At 46.0% G+C, this 24230-nt stretch overlaps 1 protein-coding gene across 1 annotated transcript in view; it reads right to left on the bottom strand.

Annotated features, from left to right (window-relative positions):
- LOC119310589 (polyubiquitin 11-like) overlaps nt 1-24230 on the bottom strand; it is an 82879-nt gene that overhangs the window by 6798 nt on the left and 51851 nt on the right. The window contains exons 2-3 of the mRNA XM_037586283.1: nt 13941-14184; nt 3914-3935 (exon numbers count right to left, since the gene is read on the bottom strand). Coding sequence (XP_037442180.1) covers nt 3914-3935; nt 13941-14184 — 266 coding nt within the window. The remainder of the gene's footprint in view (nt 1-3913; nt 3936-13940; nt 14185-24230) is intronic.

A 24230-nucleotide genomic window follows, 5' to 3' on the forward strand; every position in this document is an offset into this window, starting at 1 on the left:
AAAAAACGGCCGGGAAGACCGTCAGGGCCCGGAGCAATTTCCGTGCTAGTGAAGGGTTTTGTTAACTGAACATTCATACTGCCATCAACCCGCTCTGTTATGGAGGTTCAGGATATCTGATGGGTCGACCTCCTTCTCTGCCTCATACAGATTTTGGAAGAAAGCTGAGGTCATTTCCTGTACCTTGCTGTCATCCTCGACCCACGCGCCATTCGCATCTTTCAGCTTCACTATAGTGTTTTTCTTTCTCCTCCAAGTTGCTCTCTGTTGGAACCACTTGGTGTTCTTGTCCCCGTCTCTAATATAAGTGGCTCTGGACCTTTGCCTCCACATTAGCTCCTCCCTCAAAAGTAATTCATCCAACTCTGCTGACAATTTGGTTTCTTCCCTTCTAGCCCAATCCGTTAGTGGTGAGTTCCATAACCTACTCAGCTTCTTTCGAATATCTGCTGTCTTCTTGACAACCGACCCAAAATCCTTCTTTTCCCAATCCTCTAGCTCCCTTTGTAAGTACAAAATTTTCTCACGTACTCCTTGTAAATTTACAACAGGCCCACTCTTCTGCCAAGTGTTCTCAATGGTGTCCTTCAGAGTACCCACTCTTTCCCACATCTGTTCGTATCTAAAAGTGCTCTTCTTTCTTGCATCCACCGGTCTCCATTCCTTTCTACTGCCCATTCGAAGAAGGATCGGTAGATGGTCCGATCTTGACGAGCATATGTGTTCCACTGAGGCATTTTTGAAATGACCCGACCACTCTGGCGAGGCCACAAATCTGTCCAACCGGGCACGCACATTGCTTCTTCCTTCTTGCTTGTTATTATAGGTCCATCCAGGTCCTCTAAAGCCAACACTAGTAGAAAAGGGGGCAATGGTCCAGGCCGGGTCATCCCATTAGTCCCGGTTCAATCCAGAACCGGGACCAATGGGGGCATTGGACCCGGTTCGTGAGCCCCGGGGGCCGGCCAGGCCACGTGGGCCATTGGTCCCGGTTCGTCTGGACCTTTTGGTCCCGGTTGGAGGGACGAACCGGGACCAATGTGCCTTGGTCCTGGCCCACCATCATTGGTCCCGGTTGGTGGCCTGAACCGGGACCAAAGGCTTCCCTTTAGTCCCGGTTCAAGCCACGAACCGGGACCAATTAATTGCCTATATATACCCCTCGCCCGCGAGCAGAGCACTCTCACTGCTCTGTTTTTCGTGGCCGGCGAGGAGAGAGCTTTGTGGTGCTCTAGCTCACCTCCTATGCACATGAGGTGTTCGATGGAATGCCCGAGGCACACTACTTAAGCTTTCTCCTCTCCGAGCTCGACCTCCAAGCTCCATTTTCCTCAATATTTGTCTAGGTTTAGCGGTCCGTCACGTCCCGTCCCCGTCTTCACCGCCGTCGATCGCCCGCGCCGATCTCGTTGCCGGCACCAGCGTGGTGAGCCTCTTGTTCTTATCTTCTTTCTGAAAGGAAACAAAATTCTTACTTGTATGTTTATATAGATACTTGTATAATTTTTTTACTTTTATTATTGCATGTTATATAGTGCGATGATTTTGGTATCTGCCCCCGTCGGTCCTCGTCCTGTCTATGATTCGGATGTGGTATATATTATCTTTTCATAACTATTGGTTCATCTATTGTTTATGACAATTATGCCGACCAACGTGACATAGATTTTATTTATCTAGGAGGTTGTTAAACCAGAAATTCCAACCGACCCTATTGTCGAGAGGTTAAATTTAGTTGAAGAAGAAAACAATTTTTTGAAGGAAAAAACTAGAAAAATTGAGGAGGAGAAGATGATATTGGAGTTGCATGTTGCGGATGTCGTGGATGATCACAAGATCAAGATGGATGCAATGCGCTTGAAGATTAGAAAGATTAGAAAATATGCCATTCATACCGAGGCTTGGTATCATTATGCCGTTAGTTGTTACATTGGTTGCGATTATGATCGCATTTGTTTTTGCATTGAAATATTTTACATAGTTTCAATGTGTGGTTTAATTAATTTAGATGCTCTCCAGAGCTTTATGTTGTTAGATGAGAACTATGTATGTACTTTGATTTTAATGTGATGATGAACTTCTATTAATTTGGTCACTTAATTATCTATTCATGATGTTCTGTAATGATTTTTGACACACTTAATTATATATAATGCACGCAGATGAACCGGCAATGGATGTACGGTTCAAGACACACCTCCGAGTACATTAAGGGCGTGCATGAATTTCTCGAAGTGGCTGAGGCAAACAAGCAGAATGGTTTTATGTGTTGTCCATGCCCTATATGTGGGAATACGAAGTCTTACTCTGACCGGAAAATCCTTCACACCCACCTGCTTTACAAGGGTTTCATGCCACACTATAATGTTTGGACGAGGCACGGAGAAATAGGGGTTATGATGGAAGACGGCAAAAAAGAAAAATACGATGACAACTATGTGCCCCCTGAATATGGTGATGCTACTGAAGATCAAGAGGAACCAGACGATGTGCACGATGATGCTGCAACAGGCGAAGCTGCTGAAGATCAAGAGGAACCAGACGATGTGCCCGATGATGATGATCTCTGCCGGGTCATTGTCGATGCAAGGACGCAATGCGAAAGTCAAAAAGAGAAGCTGAAGTTCGATCGCATGTTAGAGGACCACAAAAAAGGGTTGTAACCCAATTGCGAAGATGGCAACACAAAGCTCGGTACCGTACTGGAATTGCTGCAGTGGAAGGCAGAGAATGTTGTGCCTGACAAAGGATTTGAGAAGCTGCTGAAAATATTGAAGAAGAAGCTTCCAAAGGATAACGAATTGCCCGACAGTACATACACAGCAAAGAAGGTTGTATGCCCTCTAGGATTGGAGGTGCAGAAGATACATGCATGCCCTAATAACTGCATCCTCTACCGTGGTGCGTACAAGGATCTGAACGCATGCCCGGTATGCGGTGCATTACGGTATAAGATCAGACGAGATGACCCTGGTGATGTTGACGGCGAGCCCCCCAGGAAGAGGGTTCCTACGAAGGTGATGTGGCATGCTCCTATAATACCACGGTTGAAACGTCTGTTCAGAAATGGAGAGCATGCCAAGTTGATGCGATGGCACAGTGAGGACCGTAAGAAAGACGGGAAGTTGAGAGCACCCGCTGACGGGTCACAGTGGAGAAAAATCGAGAGAAAGTACTGGGATGAGTTTGCAAGTGACCCAAGGAACATATGGTTTGCTTTAAGTGCGGATGGCATTAATCCTTTCGGGGAGCAGAGCAGCAATCACAGCACCTGGCCCGTGACTCTATGTATGTATAACCTTCCTCCTTGGATGTGCATGAAGCGAAAGTTCATTATGATGCCAGTTCTCATCCAAGGCCCTAAGCAACCCGGCAATGACATTGATGTGTACCTAAGGCCATTAGTTGAAGAACTTTTATAGCTGTGGAATGGAAACAGTGTACGTACGTGGGATGAGCACAAATTGGAGGAATTTCACCTAAAGGCGTTGCTGTTCGTGACCATCAACGATTGGCCCGCTCTCAGTAACCTTTCAGGACAGAGAAACAAGGGATACTACGCATGCACGCACTGTTTACTTGACACCGATAGTATATACCTGGGAAGCTGCTGGAAGAATGTGTACCTGGGCCATCATCGATTTCTTCCTACCAACCATCAATGTCGAAAGAAAGGCAAGCATTTCAAAGGCGAGGCAGATCACCGGAGGAAGCCCGCCATGCGTACCGGTGATCACGTACTTGCTATGGTCAATGATTTACATATAATCTTTGAAAAGGGTCCCGGCGGACTAGCTGTTCCGAGTGGCGCTGGGGGACACGCACCCATGTGGAAGAAGAAATCTATAGTTTGGGACCTACCCTACTGGAAAGACCTAGAGATCCGCTCTTCGATCGACGTGATGCACGTGACAAAGAACCTTTGCGTGAACCTGCTAGGCTTCTTGGGCGTGTATGGGAAGACAAAAGATACAACTGAGGCATGGGAGGACCTGCAACGTTCGCACGAAAAAGACGGCATGCCTCCAAAGCAGTATGAGGGTCCTGCCAGCTATGCTCTTACCAAAGAAGAGAAGGAAATCTTCTTTGAATGCCTGCTTAGTATGAAGGTCCCGACTGGCTTCTCGTCGAATATAAAAGGAATAATAAATATGTCAGAGAAAAAGTTTTAAAACCTAAAGTCTCATGACTGCCACGTGATTATGACGCAACTGCTTCCGGTTGCATTGAGGGGGCTTCTACCAGAAACGTCCGATTAGCCATTGTGAAGCTATGTGCATTCCTCAATGCAATCTCTCAAAAGGTGATCGATCCAGAAATCATACCAAGGCTAAGGAGTGATGTGGTGCAATGTCTTGTCAGTTTCGAGCTGGTGTTCCCACCATCCTTCTTCAATATCATGACGCACGTCCTAGTTCATCTAGTTGACGAGATTGTCATTCCGGGCCCCGTATTTCTACACAATATGTACCCCTTTGAGAGGTTCATGGGAGTCCTAAAGAAATATGTCCGTAACCGCGCTAGGCCAGAAGGAAGCATCTCCATGGGCCATCAAGCAGAGGATGTCATCGGGTTTTGTGTTGACTTCATTCCTGGCCTTAAGAAGATAGGTCTCCCTCAATCGCGGTATGAGGGGAGACTGACTGGAAAAAGGCATGCTTGGAAGGGACTCAATAATATGCAGGGACGGATATTCTTGGTCTCAAGCACGCTACACAGTTCTACAGAACTCTACCTTGGTGACCCCGTATGTCGATGAACACAAGAACAGTCTGCGCTCCAAACACCCGGAGCAGTGCGACGACTGGATTACATGTGAACACATCAGGACTTTCAGCAGTTGGTTGGAAGCACGTCTCAGAGGTGACAACACTGTTTGTGATGAGCTGTACTTGTTGTCCAGTGGACCATCTTCGACTGTTACGATTTGGAAAGGATACGAGATAAATGGGAATACATTTTACACGATTGGCCAAGATCAGAAGAGCACCAACCAAAACAGCAGTGTCCTCTTTGATGCAACAACCGAGAGGGGAAAGGACACATATTATGTTTACATAGTGGACATATGGGAACTTGACTACGGACATGATTTTAAGGTCCCTTTGTTTAAGTGCAAATGAGTCAATCTGTCAGGAGGCGGGGTACAGGTAGACCCACAGTACGAAATGACAACAGTGGATCTAAAAAATCTTGGGTACACTGATGAACCGTTCGTCCTAGCCAATGATGTGGCACAGGTTATCTATGTGAAGGACATGTCTACCAGACTGAGAAAAAGAAAAGATAAGGAAGCGAATACATCATACGATGAGCCAAAGCACCACAGTTCTTTCAGGAAAAAGGGACATCGTGGGAGTGGAGGGCAAGACAGACATATCTGAAGATTATGAAAAGTTTCATGAAATTCCTCCCTTCAAAGTCAAGGCTGACCCCAACATCCTGATAAGCGATGAAGATTATCCATGGTTACGGCGCAATAAGCAAATGACACAAGCGAATAAAAAGTGAAGACTTTCTCCCACAACTATTATGATGATACCATGCCAACTTTGTAACACACGAGTATGATACCATTGTCCGTTTTGTACATGCATATGCTATGTGGGTGAATTTATGATACCATGCCAACTTTCAACTTTTTCATAGTTCATTTGAAATGGTTTAATGTCTTATGGTTCGGCCCTCGTAATAATTTAAAATAGCAACAATACGTATTTTGTTGTAAGTAGAAACAAAATAAAATAAATAAAGCAAGAAAGAAAACAAAAAAAATAAAAAAAGTGTTTTCAAATTTGAAAGCTAATGGCACTAACAGAAAGTTTATAATTTTTCTAAAACTAAAAGCAAAAAGAATTAAAAAATACAGCAAAAAACAAAAGAAAATAAATAATACAGAAAACAAAACAAAAAACAATTAAAAATAGCAACAATAAGTATTTTGTTGTAAGTACAAACAAAATAAAATAAATAAAGTAAGAAAGAAAACAAAAAAACAAAAAAAGTATTTTCAAATTTGAAAACTAATGGCACTAACAGAAAATTTATAATTTTTCCAAAACTAAAAGCAAAAAGAATTAAAAATAAAGCAAAAAACAAAAGAAAATAAATAATGCAGAAAACAAAACAAAAAAACTAGAAAATAATAAAAAATAGCAACAATAAGTATTTTGTTGTAAGTAGAAACAAAATAAAATAAATAAAGCAAGAAAGAAAACAAAAAAATGCCTTCTACTGGGCCCCCACGGCCTGACTACGACTAGAAACCCTACCATGGGCCAGGATTCAGGCCCGCAGTAGGCCCAGCAGGCCCATCAGGCAAAGCAGTAGCAAATAGGCCCACAAGCCTACGATGGAGAGGAGCTCGAGAGGGGTGCGGCAGTGGGGCTTATAAACCACTGCGCGCCCCTCTCAACTAGCGAGGTGGGACTAAACTTTGGCCCCGACGCTGGCAGCACAGGGTCCTTTGGTACCGGTTCGTGGCACCAACCGGTACCAATGCCCACCCTTTAGTCCCGGTTGGTGCCTCCAACCGAGACCAAAGGTCACCGCTTCCCGCCCGTTGGGCTGCTGAAAAGAGGCCTTTGGTCCCGGTTGGTGGTACCAACCGGGAATAAAGGGGGCATTAGTCCCGGTTGGAGTCACGAACTGGGACCAATGCCCTTGCTATATATACAGCACTTAGGAAAATTTGATGATCACATTGTCAGTTGCCCCCGGCCCGCCCAACGACGCCGAGCTCATCGACGCCGCCAGGCTGCCCAGATCGATGCCGTCCGCTGCCACGACGCCGCCCGCCGCCCAGACGCCGTCCGCGCGCCGCCCCGACGCCGTCCGCGCGCCCCCGCCGCCGCCCGCCACCTAGACGCCGTCCGCGCGCCGCCCCGATGCCGTCCGCGCGCCCCCGTCTTCGCCCCTGCCCTGTCGCGGGCAGGCGCTGCCCCGACGCCGCTCGCCGGCCGCCCTCGCCGACGTTGTCATCATCGCCCGTCGTCGCCGTCACCGTCACCGTCGTCGCCGGCCACGCCCCTGCCCCGGCCCGCCGTGGTCGTCGCCGGCGCCCTCGCCGCCGCCGCCGTCGCCCTCGCCGGCCACCCCCGTTGTGAGCCGCCGCCGTCAAGGCTCTGTGTTCAGTGCTTTTTTTCATACATACATGTGTATTTTTTTCGTTCATTGCATTTTTTTCATATATATAATTAATGTATATATGTATGTGGTAGCTATATGATGAATGGATGTGGCTATATGTATGTATGAATATAATGTTCATAGCATTTTTTTGTTTATATATGTTTTTTCATATATGTATTAATTTTTTATTTAGGTTGTTAGTAGATATCGATTTTAGGTTAGTGCATTTTAATTAGGTTAGTGTAGAGGAAAAAGTAAAATAAGGAAAAGGAAGAAAAGAGGAAGAAGGAAGAAGGAAGAAGAAGAAGAAAAAGAATGAGAGGAAAAAGGAAAATAAGAAGATGAAGAAAAGAGAAGAAGAGGAGAGGAAAAGAAGAGGAGAAATAAATAATAAGAAGAAAAAAGAAGAAAAAGAAGAGGAGAATTTTTTTTCTATTTTTTCTTCTTGTCCTCTATTCCTTTATTCTTCTTCTTCCTTCTCTTCCTTCTTCCTCTTTTCTTCCTTTTCCTTAATTATTTTCCTTTCTCGAGAGATAAGAAGAAAAAGAAGAGGAGAAGAAGAAAGAAAGGAATAGAGGAGAAATAAATAAGAAGAACAAAAAAGAAGATTTCTTCTTCTCCTCTATTCCTTTCTTCTTCTCCTCTTTTTTTGTCTTCTATTTTTTCTTCGATCTTCTCCTCTATTCCTTTCTTCTTCTCCTCTTTTTATCTCTTCTTCATTTTCTTATGTTTTATCGGGTCTGTCGCCGTCAGGCTGCTCGCCTTCGCCCTCGCCGCCCCCTCGAGATAACTTCGACATGAGGGGCGGTCGATATATATACCCCCTCTCGACCGTGATAACCTATACAACGGCAGCACCCCCCTCGGCCCTCTCGCTCGACCAAAACTCTCGAGGCCACCCAAATTTACCAAGTTAAAAGAGCGTTGTCGTCGAGGCCACCCCAAACCCTTGAAGCGTTGTGTCGAGGCGATCCCAAACCCTAGAGAAGCAGCGTCGAGGCCACTAACATGATTTCTTATTGTGATTAGCTAGCTAGTTCTACGTTTGCCACTAATATATATCCATCTGTACCATGTTTGAATAATAATTGACATGTTGTAAATATTTGCAGAAACTATGGAGCACTACCGAGACGAAGCAACAGAAGCGATGTTGGGGGAGATGATCGGAGAAGGAACTGATGTTGTTGCGTTATTTTTCATCGACGTCGTTGGTGAGGAAGGACTGGGTGAAGAAGAGGGCTATGTTCATGATGGCTCCGGCCCATTAATGCCGGTACAGGTAGAGGGCTATATTCATGACGGCTCCGGTGATGACCCAATGGAGGTACAAGAAGGAGACTGTGCTGACTGCTCCGGTGACCGAACCGAGTCCGGCCAGGTATATATATATATATATTAGTTAAGCCCGTGCTGACTAGTTAATTGATGCATTCCTTGTTTTGGTATATGTACACATATTAATTACTCTCGTCTTTCTTCCTTTTAATTTCTAGCCCTCCGGATTGAGCACAACTTCGGTAAGGAGACGAGGCCCGAAGAAAAAGTTGAGCTCGGATGAAAGGTTTGAGATCATAGAAATCGCGACCGACGGTGAACCGATTGAACCCATCCGGACAAAGAACGCATTTTCTGCTCAGTGCGGGGTTCTTGTTAGGGATAAGATCCCGATCAATATCCAGCAATGGTATAAGCCTAAGGATGACCCTGCGGTGTCTTATGTCAATGATATGCAGAAAGAAGATCTTTGGACTCAGCTGAAGGCAAATTTCACCCTACCGCCAGAGGAGGATCCGGAGAAGCCAGTTAAATAGCAATTAATCAAGTCTTGTGCTCTTAAGAAGATGGCAACCCTATTCAGGAGGTGGAGGAAAGAGTTGAACCATTTTGTTAGAAAAAAAGACACCAGAATTCATCGGCAAATATGAGAAGATCAAAGATCACTGGCCCGCATTTGTGGCCCACAAGACATCGGAAAAGAGTAAGGAGATGTCGGCGACGAACAAGCAAAATGCTGCGAAGAAGAAGCTTCACCATCGCACGGGGTCAGGTGGCTACCTCAAAGCCCGGCCTAAGTGGTCCAAGGCTGAGAATGATCTGCTTGAAAAAGGGAACAAACCAGAGACAATGAGATGGCCAAACCGTTGCCGGACTTGGTTCTTCGGGGCTGGCGGAACCTTGGACCCTGTATCAGGGATGTGCCGTTGAACGGACGAGCAACTGGAAATACCAGTCAAGAACCTTCGACACTATATCAATGCAGCGCAGAAAGGGACGTTCGTACCAGACAGGGAGAAGGATGAGCTCACATTGGCCCTCGGGAATCCTGAGCACCCTGGACGGACACGAGGCACGCCAGGATCCATTCCGTGGAAGGTTGGTTTTCCGGACGCAGGGGGTTACAAAACCCACGAGAGGAGGAAGAAACTGGAGCAGGGCCAACTGCAGGCGCTGCATGAAAGTGTAATGGGGCTAGAGGAACGAGAAGAGGAACGAGAAGCAGCAGATCACAGCAAACGACCAGCCGAAGCTTCTCCCGAAGCTACCCCACCATCTCAGCGGAGAAGCAGCGTGGCTTCCACCGAGCGGCTTCAGCCGGAGCATGTCTTGACGGCTCCTGCCAGCTATCACGTGGATGCTATCACGGAGTCTCAACATTGCCACATTATGGTGCGATGGATGAATTTGAAGGTCAAGGCGGCTGTTGGCTCTGTTTATCCTAGTGGATCCGGAGAAACTTATCACTGTCGGCCGATTCCAGAAGGATATGCTAAGGTGATGGTGGATGAAATAACAGAGGGATTTTAGGACCTCGTGCTTGACCACCCTACCGGTGAAGTGGAGACTAGGCTGGGTTCTGCTCTGAAGACTCCATGCCTATGGCGGAAGGAGCTCATCAACCTTCCGAACTGGACGCCTTCGCCTCCTCCTCCTCCTCCGGTGAGTCAGGGCACTCCGCCTCCTCCACCGCCTCCTCCTCCGGCAAGTGATGATCAGGGCACGCGTGGCGGCACTCCGCCTCCTTCTCCGGCGCGTGGCGGCACTCCGCCTCCTTCTCCGCCTGCACCGGCGCTCCCGAGCAGCCAGCAGCCTCCTCCTTCTCCGCCTCGCCAGCAAGGGCGGAAGAGACCCGCTGCCGCCCCGGCTGCTCCGGCGCGTCGTACTCCTTCTCCTCCGCCTCGTAAGAAAGCACGACAGAAGACAGACGCCGCAGCCGCTCCGTCTGCTCCGCCGTCTAGCAGCACAACCAGAGGCAGGAGGCAATACAGATACAGTCCACCTCTCAAGCCTCCAGAGAAGTTACCGTACGAGAGGACCGAGGAGGAAAACGATACGATTGTGCGGACCCACGTGAAGGAGTTCTTTGAAGGGGTGAAAGCAAAGAGACATCCACCTCCGGAGGAGAAGGTAGATCCGGTGAAAGCAAAGCGTACTATCGATGCCCTGAGAAAACCACCAAAGTCTCCGCCGAGAACCAACTATGAGCGCATTACTAAACAGACATATCTCCAAGCCCAGCGGTCGGAAACTACTGTCAGTGCTAAAAGGTTAAAAGAACGAGCAAAGGGGAAAAAATTGCCCAGCTCGGCGAACAAGCACAACAATCGTGCCCCCCGCTCAAAGTGTCTAATGCTCTGGGGACGGTGGCCGGTTATGGAAATCTTGTAGATTACCTGCCTGATGATCAACTTCCTGATTTCTTGGAGGTGGACGAACACATATACGAGTACGGGAAGCCTCTCGTCAAAGATGAAAAATCTCTGACAATAATGATGCGAAGATTCCATAATTGGTACATGGAAACCTGCAGAGAGTCTGGGGGTACGAATGCTTTGTATCTGAATATTAAAGAGGAGCACGACCTCGTTGCAAATGATCTGTTGACTGTTCTATTTGATGAGTTCTTCGCGTTCTTCAATCAAAAGGCCCTCGATAAACTAATGGTCTTTTGCTACTCTCTGTAAGTACTATTTCTGTCATTAAGTCTCTGTATATAGCTCGGCTCTTTCATTTCATGTATTTATAATTAATTATCCTCAATATATTATGCAGATTGAAGATCGTCGAGTGCAAAAAACAAGAAATTTATGATATTGGGTTCATTAACACAAATATCATAGATGAATTTATGGTTAAAAAGGACGTCAAAGAGGCCGAGAACAACATGCTACAATCGTTGATCAAAAATCAAAACAAAGATATCATACTCTTTCCTTACAACGGCAAGTGAGTGTTACTGTCGTGTGCATATTCAGTTTCCCTTATTACTCGAGCGAGGTTATAGTAATGTAATTGATGAGTTATGCATGCGTGCGCAGGTACCACTATATTCTTCTGGAGATTAAGCTTGAGCGTGGACTAAGCAACCATCTTAGACTCGAGACAGAAAGATCCCAAAACCTATGCGGACATGACTGAAATGCTCAGCAAGTAAGTTCAATCGATCATTATCGCACCATATCGGCAACTTTTTGTTCATTTCCTGATATCTCAAGTAATAATAATTATTTTCTTTGTCTTGCAGGGTTTGGAAACAGTTCACCGCACAAGCTCCGGGACTGCCGAAGGAGCTGCGATATACATACCCGAAAGTAAGTACTACTGGCTAGCTAGTTGCGCGCATCTCCCGTTGATTCTATAGCTATACTTTCATCAATGCCATTTTTAATGCTTCATTATCAGTTTGATTGACCTCTATTTCTCGTAAAGTGTTTGTGACAGGAAGAAGGGAATGATTTCTGTGGATACTACGTGTGCGAGTTCATCCACAACGCGACTTTGAAAAACAAGCGGGGCTACTCTCAAAGACAATATGAAGTGCGTAAGCAATAATATTCACAATTTCATTTTATTACACCATCATTTCTGTTGAGTTTCATTCATATATATGTATTAATTAACCCCCTTCTTCAAATTAGACGTGGCAGATGCGGAATGAACTCCTAGAACCAGATCGCATGAAAGCAATTCAAGAGGAATTGGCAGGATTCTTTCTTGACCACATCATCAATAAAGCCGGAGAATACCATGTGGAAATTGATTTCAATCGCTAGGAAATTGTAATTAAGAGATCTTATACATATTGTACATGTATGTAGCCAGTAGCGTCGGATACATGATATACGAAAACTTGTTGTTCGACCAATCTCTCGGAGAAGGAGAGGTCGATCGATCACTTCTCTCGGTATGCATGACAAACTTCTGTACTCAATGGTTCTCTCGATCACTTATGTATATATAGTACGTAGCGTCGACCAAGCACGGACATAAGAGAGGACACTTCTTTCTATTAATTAGCTAGCTAACACAATATATGAAACACCTAAATTAACCCCCCAAAACCCCCAACCCCCCCCCCCTCCTTTAAAAAAAACAAAAACCCCAGCCACTAAAAGGCTGACGCGTGGATGCCTTTTGGTCCCGGTTGGTACCACCAACCGGGACCAAAGGCCCCCTGACTGGGCTCGACGCACAGGGCCACGTGGAGGCACATTGGTCCCGGTTCGTGTTTGAACCGGGACTAATGGGTGGAGGTATTAGTAATGACCCATTAGTCCCGGTTCATGAACCGGGACTAAAGGCCCTTACGAACCGGGACTACTAGGTGTTTTTCTACTAGTGCAAGGTCAAAGAGGTTACAATCAGACAGAGCTCTGCGAAAATTATCCATGTTGCTTTCAAATCTTTTTGCGGCAGAAAAATGCTCCTCCTGCCACATAGTTTCAATTAAGTCCCCCACCATCAGCCAAGGAAGGCTGCTCGTAACCTTTATTCTTCTTAGTAAGGTCCACATGTGGTGACGATCATGCGCTTTTGGTTCTCCATAGACAAACGTACCCGTCCATTGGAAACCGTTTGGACTTAGACGAATCAACACATCGATATATCTCGCCCCTGCGACAATCTTTTTTATTTCAACACTCTCATCATAAAAGAGGGCAATGCCAGCACCTTTTCCTAAGCCGGGTTGCATGATACAATGACGGAGACCGAGCCTCCACTTGAGATTCTTGACGTATTTGTTATTCTGCCGCGTTTCAGAGAGGAAGACGATTGGTAGAAACATAAGATCGTCATCAAGACATGATTGCAAATTGATGTAACCGGGACACAATAATTAAGATTCAACATCCACAAGGATGGACGTTTACAAGGAGATAATTTAAACGTCCAACTCTGAATTGAGAAATTAATCAATTCATTGGCGCCTAACGCTTTTGTAGTACCTCCAGATCTTCTTTGGCCTCAGCTGTAAATGACAGGTTGAGCAAAATACATGCATCAGATCTACCCCTTATTTTTATTTTTGAAGTTAGCCGCCAAAAATGATAAGGCCGCCGGCCAAGACCATGAGAGGGGGAAGTAAATTTCACCTGAGTGGTGTGGCCACACTTCTTCTTGCGACAGTTTGTTGCCCTAGGAGGTAGCCGAGCATAGCATCTGCAACAACAGATCAATGCAGGGGTGACAAAATGTTAATTAGTACTCCCTCCGTTTCAATAACTGTCTCAACTTTATATTAACTCTAATATAAAATTATACTAAGCTTGAGACACTTATTTTGGGACGGAGGGAGTACATCCATACAAGATACAACACATACGCTCTTATGCAGTATATATAAGCCTAAAAGAAAGATGATAAAATTAATTGATTCTTCTAACTAGAAAGGTTACTACTTGCAGCACATTCATCGTCACACAAAAAAAGAGAAAGAAACACGTACTTGCGGCAGATCTTCTTGTTTGTGTTGTAGCTTTCTGCGAGGGCTGTGAGGCTGTCGTCCCTGCAATAACCCTTGCAGCCGCGAAATCCCCGGGCAGATGAAGCAGCAGGTGAAGAGTGGAGTCCTCGTTGACGTCGTACTCGGCCAGGCTGCAGTCGTCCTCCAGCGGCTTCCCGCCGAAGATGAGCCGCTGCTGCTCCGGCGACAAGCCTTCCTCGCCGTCAATCTTGGCCTTGACGTTGCCGATGGTGTCGGTGCTCTCGACCTCCAGGGTCACTGTCTTCCCTGTCGGCGTCTTCACGAAGATCTGCATCCCGATTGCCTTTCTGTGCCGTGGGGCTCGGCCTAAGGGCATGTACAATGGTTGATAAGATAGTCTTATCTTAAGTTTTGCATGTAATTTAGAGATGACAAAAAACAATGTCTACAATGGGTCATCTCTTAGCCTTATCTTCAATAACTAGTCATTCCTAAAAATGTGATGAGACATATTGTGCTAAGAGATCATCTTTTGTCTTCTCTTAAATAAGAGAAGACAAACCTTTTCTTATGAGTTCTCTCTCCTCCACCTCATCATTTATCCTACGTGTCACTCCTAAGATAGCACCATTGTACATGCCCTAATATAGCCGGCCGGAGGCCACCTTCGGGCGTCTGTGTCCGTAAACTACTCAAATAAAGTTTCTAGATTTACTCGTATTACTAGATTCGATCGAAGGGGAAGCGCGCCCGTCAAGTTGCCGAGGACGGCGAGGAGCAAAACTCCTGTTTAGTGCTCGCTCTTACCGTCAAAAGGCTCCTGAAACATGCACTGGAGCTCGGCCCATTAAGGGAAACTCTAACCGATGAAGTATTCGAAATCACTAATTAAGGAGTATTTTTTGTGGAGATCACTCCAACTTTCCCAGGTTGTGACAAATGGCGCGTTGTATGTGCGCCACTTGTCGTTACATGGGAGTTTTCCCTTTTTTCGTAGATCCGTTTATTTAAAACGTTTTATCTCTTAAACCGTGCGTCCAAATCTCTAACCGCTTTCGCTGTTGGATTCCTCGCGTCGAGATCTTCAAAACTAGATCCCATGTTGATAGGTTTTGACAAACTTTTTTTTCACGAAAAAAATGAACGAAAAAATGGACGAAAAAACCGAACCGGGAACACGGGTTTTTCCCTTTCCGAAAGAGGCACGCCGAAGCCTCTGACAAAATCACAACCGTGCCTCTCGTTAAAGAAAAAAAAAGAAAACGCGTTTTTCCTTTCCGAAAAAGGCACGCCCATGCCTCTCGCGAAAGCACAACCGTGCCTCTCGCGAAAGCACAACCGTCCCTCTCGTGACAAAAAATAGAAAACACGTTTTTTTTCTCTTTCCGAAAGAGGCACGCCCGTGCCTCTCGCGAAAGGAAAAAAAAAGAAAACACGTTTTTTTTCGTTTCCAAGAGGCACGGCCGTGCCTCTCGCGAAAGCACAACCGTGCCTCTCGCAAAAACAAAACCATGCCTCTCACGAAAAAAATGCGTTTTTTTGCGCAAAAAGATTATTTTTTTCGATAAAAAATTTTTGGTCGAAAAGCTAGGGAAGACCGGTGGAAAACCAAATCATCAAAAAAACGTTTAAAAGCCGAAAATGCGTGCGAAAAAAAACAAAATCCGGAGGGAGCGCCCAGTACGTGACACGTGGCGAATGGCTGAGAGCACGCCAAGTGGCGCTGATCGTTGGGAGGCTCCCGAAGGAGCGCTCATTAATTAGTTGCTCCCTGAAGTATTTTTACTTCACTATAAGTTTTGACCAAACCTAACCGATCCTTTATATGTAACTGAGTAAATTTTTGTTTTTTTATACATTGACACATATATAAAAACTAAACATAAATATGAATGTTGAAGTACATGACAGATATAGTGTACAAAGCGAATTATTCAAATTTAAACACACAGAATGGTCCAAATGTTAAAAAATGTGATATAATTACTAGGAAGTGTATTGCTAGTGATGCTCAATAAGATCATCTTGGAGCTGAGCATGAACTTGTCGGTTCTTGATCCTGTGATGCTCTTCAATGAATGCCAGGATCCTAGTTGTATCATACTCTCGCTCAACCAGAGTTCCATTTGTGATGTATCGAAAGTTGTCAGGTATATCCCTTTCATCTTTAATGATCATTTTATGCAATAAGATGCAACATGTAATGATCTGCCATAAAATCTTGGAGCTCCAGTACTTGGCAGGGCCACGAACAATTGCAAAACGCCTCTGATGCACACTGAACGCTTTCTCCACATCTTTCCTAGCCGCTTCCTGACATTGGGCAAAGTGAATATTTTTTTTACCTATTGGACGCGGAATTGTTTTGGCTAATGTGGCCCATGGTGGATAGATGCGATCCGCAAGGTAGTAACCCATCGAATAGTTGTGCCCATTGACCGAGTACTTGCAAGTAGGAGCATCACTTGTAATAAGCCTAGAAAACAGTTGCGATCTCGAAAACACAATCATATCACTGTGAGAGCCATGCAAACCAAAGAATGAATGACATATCCAAAGATCCTTCACTGCAACTGCCTCAAGAATGATCGTTGGATAGTTGTCGTGGCCTTTGTACCCACCCTTCCACCATGCAGAACAATTCTTCCATGTTCAATGCATACAATCAAGTGATCCAAGCATTCATAGCCATCCTCTTGTTGCACTCTCTGTCATCAGCCTCTCGGTGTCTTCCTCATTGGGTGCTCTCAAGTACTCATGTCCAAAAACATCGATCACTGATTTAGTTAACCTTCGAACGGCCTCCAAGAGTGTGTGTTCACCAATGCGGACATAGTCGACAACTGCATAGGCAGAATACCCATATGCCAAGACTCGAACAGCCGCAATGCACTACATCAGAGGGCTTGCACTTATCTCTCCACTTGCATTTCTTCGGAGCTTGAACCAGTCATCATACCTCTCAACGGCTTTTGCAATGGCCAGAGAAAGACTTGTGTGCATCCCAAAGCGCCGGCGAAAGTATTTCTTCGGATAGGTTCGATTTTGGAGCAAAGTAGTCTCTCAGGATCTTTCCATGGCCCTCTGCTCTATCACGGTTGATGTGTATGTGACTAAACTATGATCCTCTCCTAGGCTGCCTAACATCATCATTGGAATCATGCCTAAAACGGTTTCAAAGTCATCGTCGTCTTCTTCCTCTTCGGATGATGACAAGTCCTCGAAGACTATCTTCCTCAACCTCTTCATCTACAATTCAAACGGCTTGGTTCAATCGAAATGCCACACTTCAAAAAGAAACGAATGAAAAAACTCACTTAGGCAAACCGTCAAACACTTGCGGTGCGGTGGTGGTGCACCGTCCGGTAGGCGTTGTTTAGACCAAACCAGTGGGTGGTGACGCATGGGAATGACCTGCAGCGGTGTGCAAGCAGGGTCAGGTACAGCGTCCGACAAAAAATGAAGAAGATTTGAGGCAACCCGATGAATCAGCTATGGCGATGGTGGCGGTGTTTCACCTTGATTCCGGCCACGGCGGCGGGGCCCGAACACGCTTGAAGTCGGGCAGAAGGGCGGCGGGGGCCAAAAGAGGCAACGAGGTAGTGGTGGGCTGGTGGGGGGTTGTCAGGAGGTGCGCCGGTGAAAAGGAAGTTGCGGAAGGTGAGGCAAGGGAGAGGCTCAGCTTGTACTCCGAGCGGTAGCGGCCGTGTAAATTTAGGGCAGGGAGAGCCACCAAGGATAAGTTTTCCTCTACTAACCTTTTTAGGGGATCGGTTACACTAGTGCAGAACCGGGCAATAGCACCGGTTCGTAAGGCCCTTTAGTGCCGGTTCCATAACCGGCACTAAAGTGTGGGCACTAAAGCCCCCCCTCCCTTTATTACCGGTTCAGCACGAACCGGTGGTAAAGGGCAACCACGTGGCACGAGCCAGCTCCGGAGGGCTGGAGCCCTTTAGTACCGGTTGGTAATACCAACCTGTACTATAAGGTTTGGGGGGTTTTTAGTTTTATGATTTATTTTTGATTTAATTTTGTGTTTCCATTTTAATTCTTTTTCGTTTGCTGGTATTTTACGATACTACACATTGTACACGTTATGCATATATATATATATATATATATATATATATAGGGAAAATCCATCCTACCACCCGGTGGTAGTTACCCCACATGTCTCATATACTACCATGTGGTACTATATATATTATTTTATTATTTTAAATATATTCATATACTATATCTAAGATATTTCAAAGCAAGTTACATGAAAAAATTGCATATGAGCCCATAGTTTTTGTTATATTTGTAAAATACGTATATATTTGTACGTAAAAATGAGCATACTCAAAAAATGGTACATACTACCTAAAAATTAGTATATATACTACCTAATCATTGTTATATACTACATACTACACGTACATACTCTCGGTTCCGACAGATACTACATACAACATACAAAACGCAAGTGGTGGTAACTACCACTGCTTGTAGAAAACATTTGTCCCATATATATATATATCTATATATATATATATATATATATATAAATAGAATTTCTAGTAGAACCAATCATGTATATATATATCATCAATGTCTCACAAACCACCATATTAATTAATTCACACATACACAAATGTATAGCTATCTATATACAATTTCTCCTACATATGCATTGCCTTCGGAGCCAGTGGCATTAACCTAATTGGTGCCTGCGGAGCACGATGACAATTGGAAGTGGTTTTCATGGGGGCGGTAGCGGGTAATAGTATTCTCCCTTCGGATTTATGACCTGGTCGAGCAAAAATCCCGCTATTTCCTCTTGAAGTGCTTCTACGCGCTCCGTTTCTAGGAGCTTCTCCCGCACCTCTCTGAACTGTTAAGAAGGAGATCAATATGCATGTGTATTAGTTGTGTGACTAGATATCGATAATGGTGTAAAAATTGTGAATAGTGTTCTGACAAGCGTACCCATTCCTGTCTTTGAGATCTGCTCCTTTCGGACGCCATCATGCGAATGTTCTCGCAAACGCGGAATGCACACATATTAGTCCCCTGCGCCTGCTTCAGGGCCTTTACGAGAATGGAATTTGATCAGATAATAATTAATCAAGCATGATAATTAAAGAGATGGCAGCTAGCTAGCTAGCTAGTACTACTTAATTACTTACCTTGGGTCGAAACCATTGAAGCTTTTTTTCCATTCGCCATTCGTGACGCTGGTGAACCTTGCCCAAGCCCTGCCCGCCGACAAAGAAAATGAATAAAGGGGTTATTAAATAGTTCATATCATGAAATGACGAACTAAATAGGGATATATAGTTAATAATGATTGAAATTACCTGTTGACTATCCCAAACAAGATGTTATAGTCAGTTTTAACTTTGAGTAGTGAGTCCAGTATTTCAACTGTTCTGGCGTCAACTTTAATGATACACAAGACCCAGTGAAATCTGCATGCACACGCGTTTGTATGTCTTAATTAAGCGGGCATATGTAAGCAAAAACATGTAGCTAGCTAGTAGGCAAAAACAGAGAATTTGTAGTACAAGACAGTGTGACTCATTGGAAGTTGTAAGGAAGTAGTATATCTTCATTGTATTTGAGGCGTTTCAAGAACTCTAGCATGTTGTCCTCTACGTCCTTTTGATGATGTGGATTTATCCGCCATGTGTATTCATTAACGGTGTTTGGGTCAATGAACCCAATGCCATAGCGTCCACCTTTTCTCATTTCATACATCTTCATCCTGCATAATACTACAGAAAAGAATATAGTGAGGATAATTACAGGTAATGATTGATCAAAAGGATCACTACAGCTAGCTTGAGACTTAAATTACAGAAAGAAATCACTTATAGACAATAGCAACTGACGATAGATTTGTCGAGTGCGTCTTGATTGTATAACTGAAACAGTTCAGAATACTCAACGGACAGAGCTTTCTCATGGAAGTAATGATCCTCCTTGACATTCACCATGAGGGACAATCGATCTGAAATCTTGGTAATGTTCATGTACCATTGATGCAATTCATACATTCTCGTTGGGAGGTTCTTGACCTTGTCTGGCTCGACCAAAGGTTGGCCCCGGACATATTTCCGTTTTATTTCATCCTCTCTAAGCACAGGCATGGGCTCGATCTCGAGGAGTTGTCCAACAGTGATTTTGAGAACTTCAGCCTGCATTATATGCTCCTCCGTTATTACCACATTGCCCACCTCAGGAATGTAAACTGTTTGCCCACAATAATATTGGGCGCGCGTACTGTCACGTGTTGTTGGCACAACAAGCAAGGGGATCGATTGCGCCGCCTATTCTCCCAGCTGGGGAATGGTTTTCCCGTATTTTTTGACAGCTGCTTCTTGTTTGCTCGATCCCGAGCTCGCCTCCTTACGTAGACGTGCTCGATTTAACTTCCTGATGTGGCGCTCATAGTCTGTGTCAACAGGCTTGGGAGCTGGTGGTTGAGCCATACAAATGAAGTGGTCAATCGTTTCCTCGGGCACTTTCTCCCTTGGCGGCGGTGGCGGTTTCGGTGCAAAATGGGCTTCCACCTCGGCCTTCGATATGGCTGCGATTTCCTCCTCGGACCTGTCATAAGCCCTCTGCGGAAGAGGCTTGAGGCTTGGACCATATTTATATCACTTGCCTCCGCCTGTACTTCATGTACTACCTCGACTCATACCGCTACGCACCATAGCTGCGGGGTGTCTCTTCTGCGATTGCTGAGGCGGCGGAGACGGCTGACGGGGCTGAGTTGGACGAGGAGGAGTGGCCGCCTGAAGCTGTGCCGGACTTGGAGGAGGAGTGGCCTGAGGTTGTGCCAGACTTGGAGGAGGAGTGGACGTCTGACGCTGTGGCGGACTTGGAGGAGGAGGAGTGGCCTGACACTTTGCCGGACTTGGAGGAGGAGTGGCCTGACACTTTGCCGGACTTGGTAGACTTGCAGGAGCGGGAGACTGCTGACTCGGTGGCGGACTTCGACGAGGAGTCGGCTGACGCAGTGTCGGTGGCCTTCGAAAGATGATGCAATCCTTTTTCCATAGGATGGTACGATGTTTGGCCTCTCCGAGAAAGCGCTCGTCGTCACCTCCAGGAATGTCAAGCTATAGCTCCGAATATGGTGGGTCCACCACCTCATCAACCAAGACACCAGCATAGCCCGCTGGAATCGGGTTGCAATGGAAGGTTGCCTCGGGGGGATTTGTAAAAGCAACGGCGTCCGCCACCTTGATGGATATGTTCGTTATTTTGACGTGTAGCTCGCAGTTAGTGTTCTCCATGATGTCATCCACGGGGTATCTACCCAGCATTGCGTCGTCTGGGGCGGCCGAACCCATGCTGCTTCTCGGCATGGATGGGTTGGTGCTATCCAATGCTGGATCATCCGCTAGCTGCTGCAGCTGCTGAGACACCCTTTGCTGGGTAAGTGAGTCGATCTGCTCCTGCTGCCGCTGGAATTTGACTGCCAATTCCGCTTGACTTGCTTCTAGGCCTTGAAGGCGTTCATAGTCCCGCTTCCTCTGCTCCTCCTCCATCTTCCTCTTCTTCTCCTCCGCAATCTTCTTTCTCGCACGGGTTCTGTAGTCGGTGTTCCAGTCTGAAAACCCCTCATACCACGGAATAGCGCCCATGCCTCGTGTTCTTCCCGGGTGTTCAGGATTTCCCAAGGCACGCGTAAGCTCGTCGTTCTCTCTGTTGGGCTGGAACACCCCCGATCATGCCTCTTCTATTGCAACAAGTATCGCATCATCGGCTCCCTTCGGACTTGCCTTCGTCGAAACATTGCCTGTCTTCGGGTCCAACTCCCCCCCATGCGCATAGAACCAAGTCCTGCACCTGGGGGGCCAGCTCTTAGTAACCGGAGTGACACCTGCATCCTCCATCTCTTTCTCAGACTTATCCCACTTAGGAATTGCCACCGCATAGCCACCTGGCCCCAGCTTATGGAACTTATTCTTTTTTCGGCATTCTTCTTGTTTATTCTCGACTGTTCCTTAGCTAATTCCGAATCCTTGAATTTCACGAACGTCCGAATGAGCACGTTGGTTCTCTAGTGTTCCCTCGAATACTAGAGTCTTCCTTCCTCCCTTGACGTACTTGTCCCATTCACGATTCTTGTGGTTCTTGAATGCAACCGCCATCTTCCTAAGAGCAGCGTCCTTGACTTTCTGCACATCTGCTTCTGTGAAATGATCTGGTAGGGTGAAATGTTCCATGAGAGTATCCCAAAGCAGATCTTTTTGATTCTTGTCGACAAAAGTAACATCTGGACGTGGAGCAGCGTCCTCTTTGCCTTTTTGTCTTTTGTCTTTTGCTGGCTCTCTCCATTCTTGAAGGGAGATCGGGAGTTGGTCCTTCACAAGAACTCCGCACTGACGAACGAACTTGTCCGCAATCTTCTTAGGCACTAATGGTTCGCCATTAGGTCTGACTGCCTCGAATTGTACTTTACACCCTCCTTCAACTTTTTGTTCGGGCCTCGTTTCGTCCTTTTGCCTGAAGATTTGCTCGATCCGGATGGCTGAAAGAACAAAGATCGATTCGTTAATATATCTTCAAGTCATTTAAAACATGTGATGATCACCAGATACCTACTTATATAAATATATATACCTCGCCGGTCTTTGTCGTTGTTTCAGGATCAACATGTTCTTCGTCATCGTCATAATCGTAGTTCATGACTTCATCAATTCGGTCGTCGCGATCAAATATCATATCACCCTCTCCGATGTTGTTTAGAAATTCAGAGCCGTCATAATCTTCTTCATTCTGATCATCATCTGGCCTGCGTATCATATCGAACATGGTCTGTTCTCCCTCTCTGTCGGTATTGCCATAGCTTTTATTTAACTAATCCAAAAGAAATATAAAACAATTTAGTATTCAAATTACATTGTCTCGAATAATAGATATAATCTCGAATACTTCGTCTAGAATAATAGATATAATCTCGAATACATCGTCTCGAATAATATATAATATTGAATAGTACACCACTGGCTAGCTAATTAAAGATCGAATACTACAGAAGAATGTAGGACACTCGCGGTTCCTGCGGCGCGGGCGGTGGACACCCAAAGAGAAGGAACCCTCACGGGATCATAGCTGAAGTGAGATTCCCGAAGATACTGCCAGGTATTGGAGAACCTGCCGCCCTCTAACGCAACCATGTAGCGATGGACGTGCTCGTCCTCCTCCCTGACACGGCGACGTACCACCTCCGGCAGGGCCGGGTCCCTCCGCACCGAAACTGGCCCACGTGAACGCCACCAAACGAGATCAGGGTCGACGACGGGACCCAGGGTCAGGTTCCTCATCAAGCGGCGCGCCCCTCCAGGCAGCACCTCCCAGTGCCAGCCCAGCGGAGCCCAGTCCCGGACATGGGTCGGCTGGACGTTGTCGCGGACGGGTTTACGGCGAGGATGCGGGCCGGGCATCGTCGAGAACAAATACTAGCTATATGCCCGCAAAAAGTAACATTTTTTTAATGATTGGATTTTGATAACTAAAATTTCTAACATTTCTACTATTTCAAATATCTATATACTATTTCATACTAATTAAGCATCTAACACTAAAAACGGAAAACACAACTTCTATACATCCATTAAAAAACTAAAAAACAACATTATATAAAAAATTTCCATACTAATTAAACACTAATTATATCCATCTAACATGCATTCATACATATATAATAGTGAAAAAACTAATAATCTAAATAATCTAAACTAATTAAACATACAAAATACGTATATACTAATATATACATGCATTAATTCATACATATGTGTGTGTGTGTGTGTTCATCATGCTTGTGTGTGTGTGTATGGGCTCGGGGAGGGGTGGTGCCCATGGTGGCCGCCGGGGGCGAGGGAGAGGGGTTAGAGGGGGAGAGCTCACAGCGGGGCGACGACGACGGCGAGGCGACGGCCGGGGGCGGTGACGGGCCGGGGCGGCGACGCGGGGACGGCGCGACGGGGACGAGGCCGGGGCGGCGACGGAGACGAGGGCGGCGACGGGGACGGGGGCGGCGACGGAGACGAGGGCGACGGCGGGGACAGGGGCGGCGACGGCGACGGAGACGACGGAAACAGAGGAAGAAACAGAGGGAGAATGAAAATTTCGTAAGTGTATATATAGAAGGCACCTTTAGTAAAGGTTGGAGCCACCAACCGGTACTAAAGGCCTGTTTTGGCCAGGCCAAGCGGCGGGAAGACGAGGCCTTTAGTACCGGTTGAAGCCACCAACCGGTACTAAAGGGTGGTCTTTAGTACCGGTTGGTGGCTCCAACCGGTACTAAAGGCCTCGCACTGCCATCCCAAAGTTTAGTCCCACCTCGCCGGGCGAAGGGCAGCCGCACTGGTTTATAAACCCAGCCGCGGCT

This window comes from Triticum dicoccoides, chromosome 5B (assembly GCF_002162155.2).
Source record: "Triticum dicoccoides isolate Atlit2015 ecotype Zavitan chromosome 5B, WEW_v2.0, whole genome shotgun sequence".
In the NCBI taxonomy this organism is placed as follows: domain Eukaryota; kingdom Viridiplantae; phylum Streptophyta; class Magnoliopsida; order Poales; family Poaceae; genus Triticum; species Triticum dicoccoides.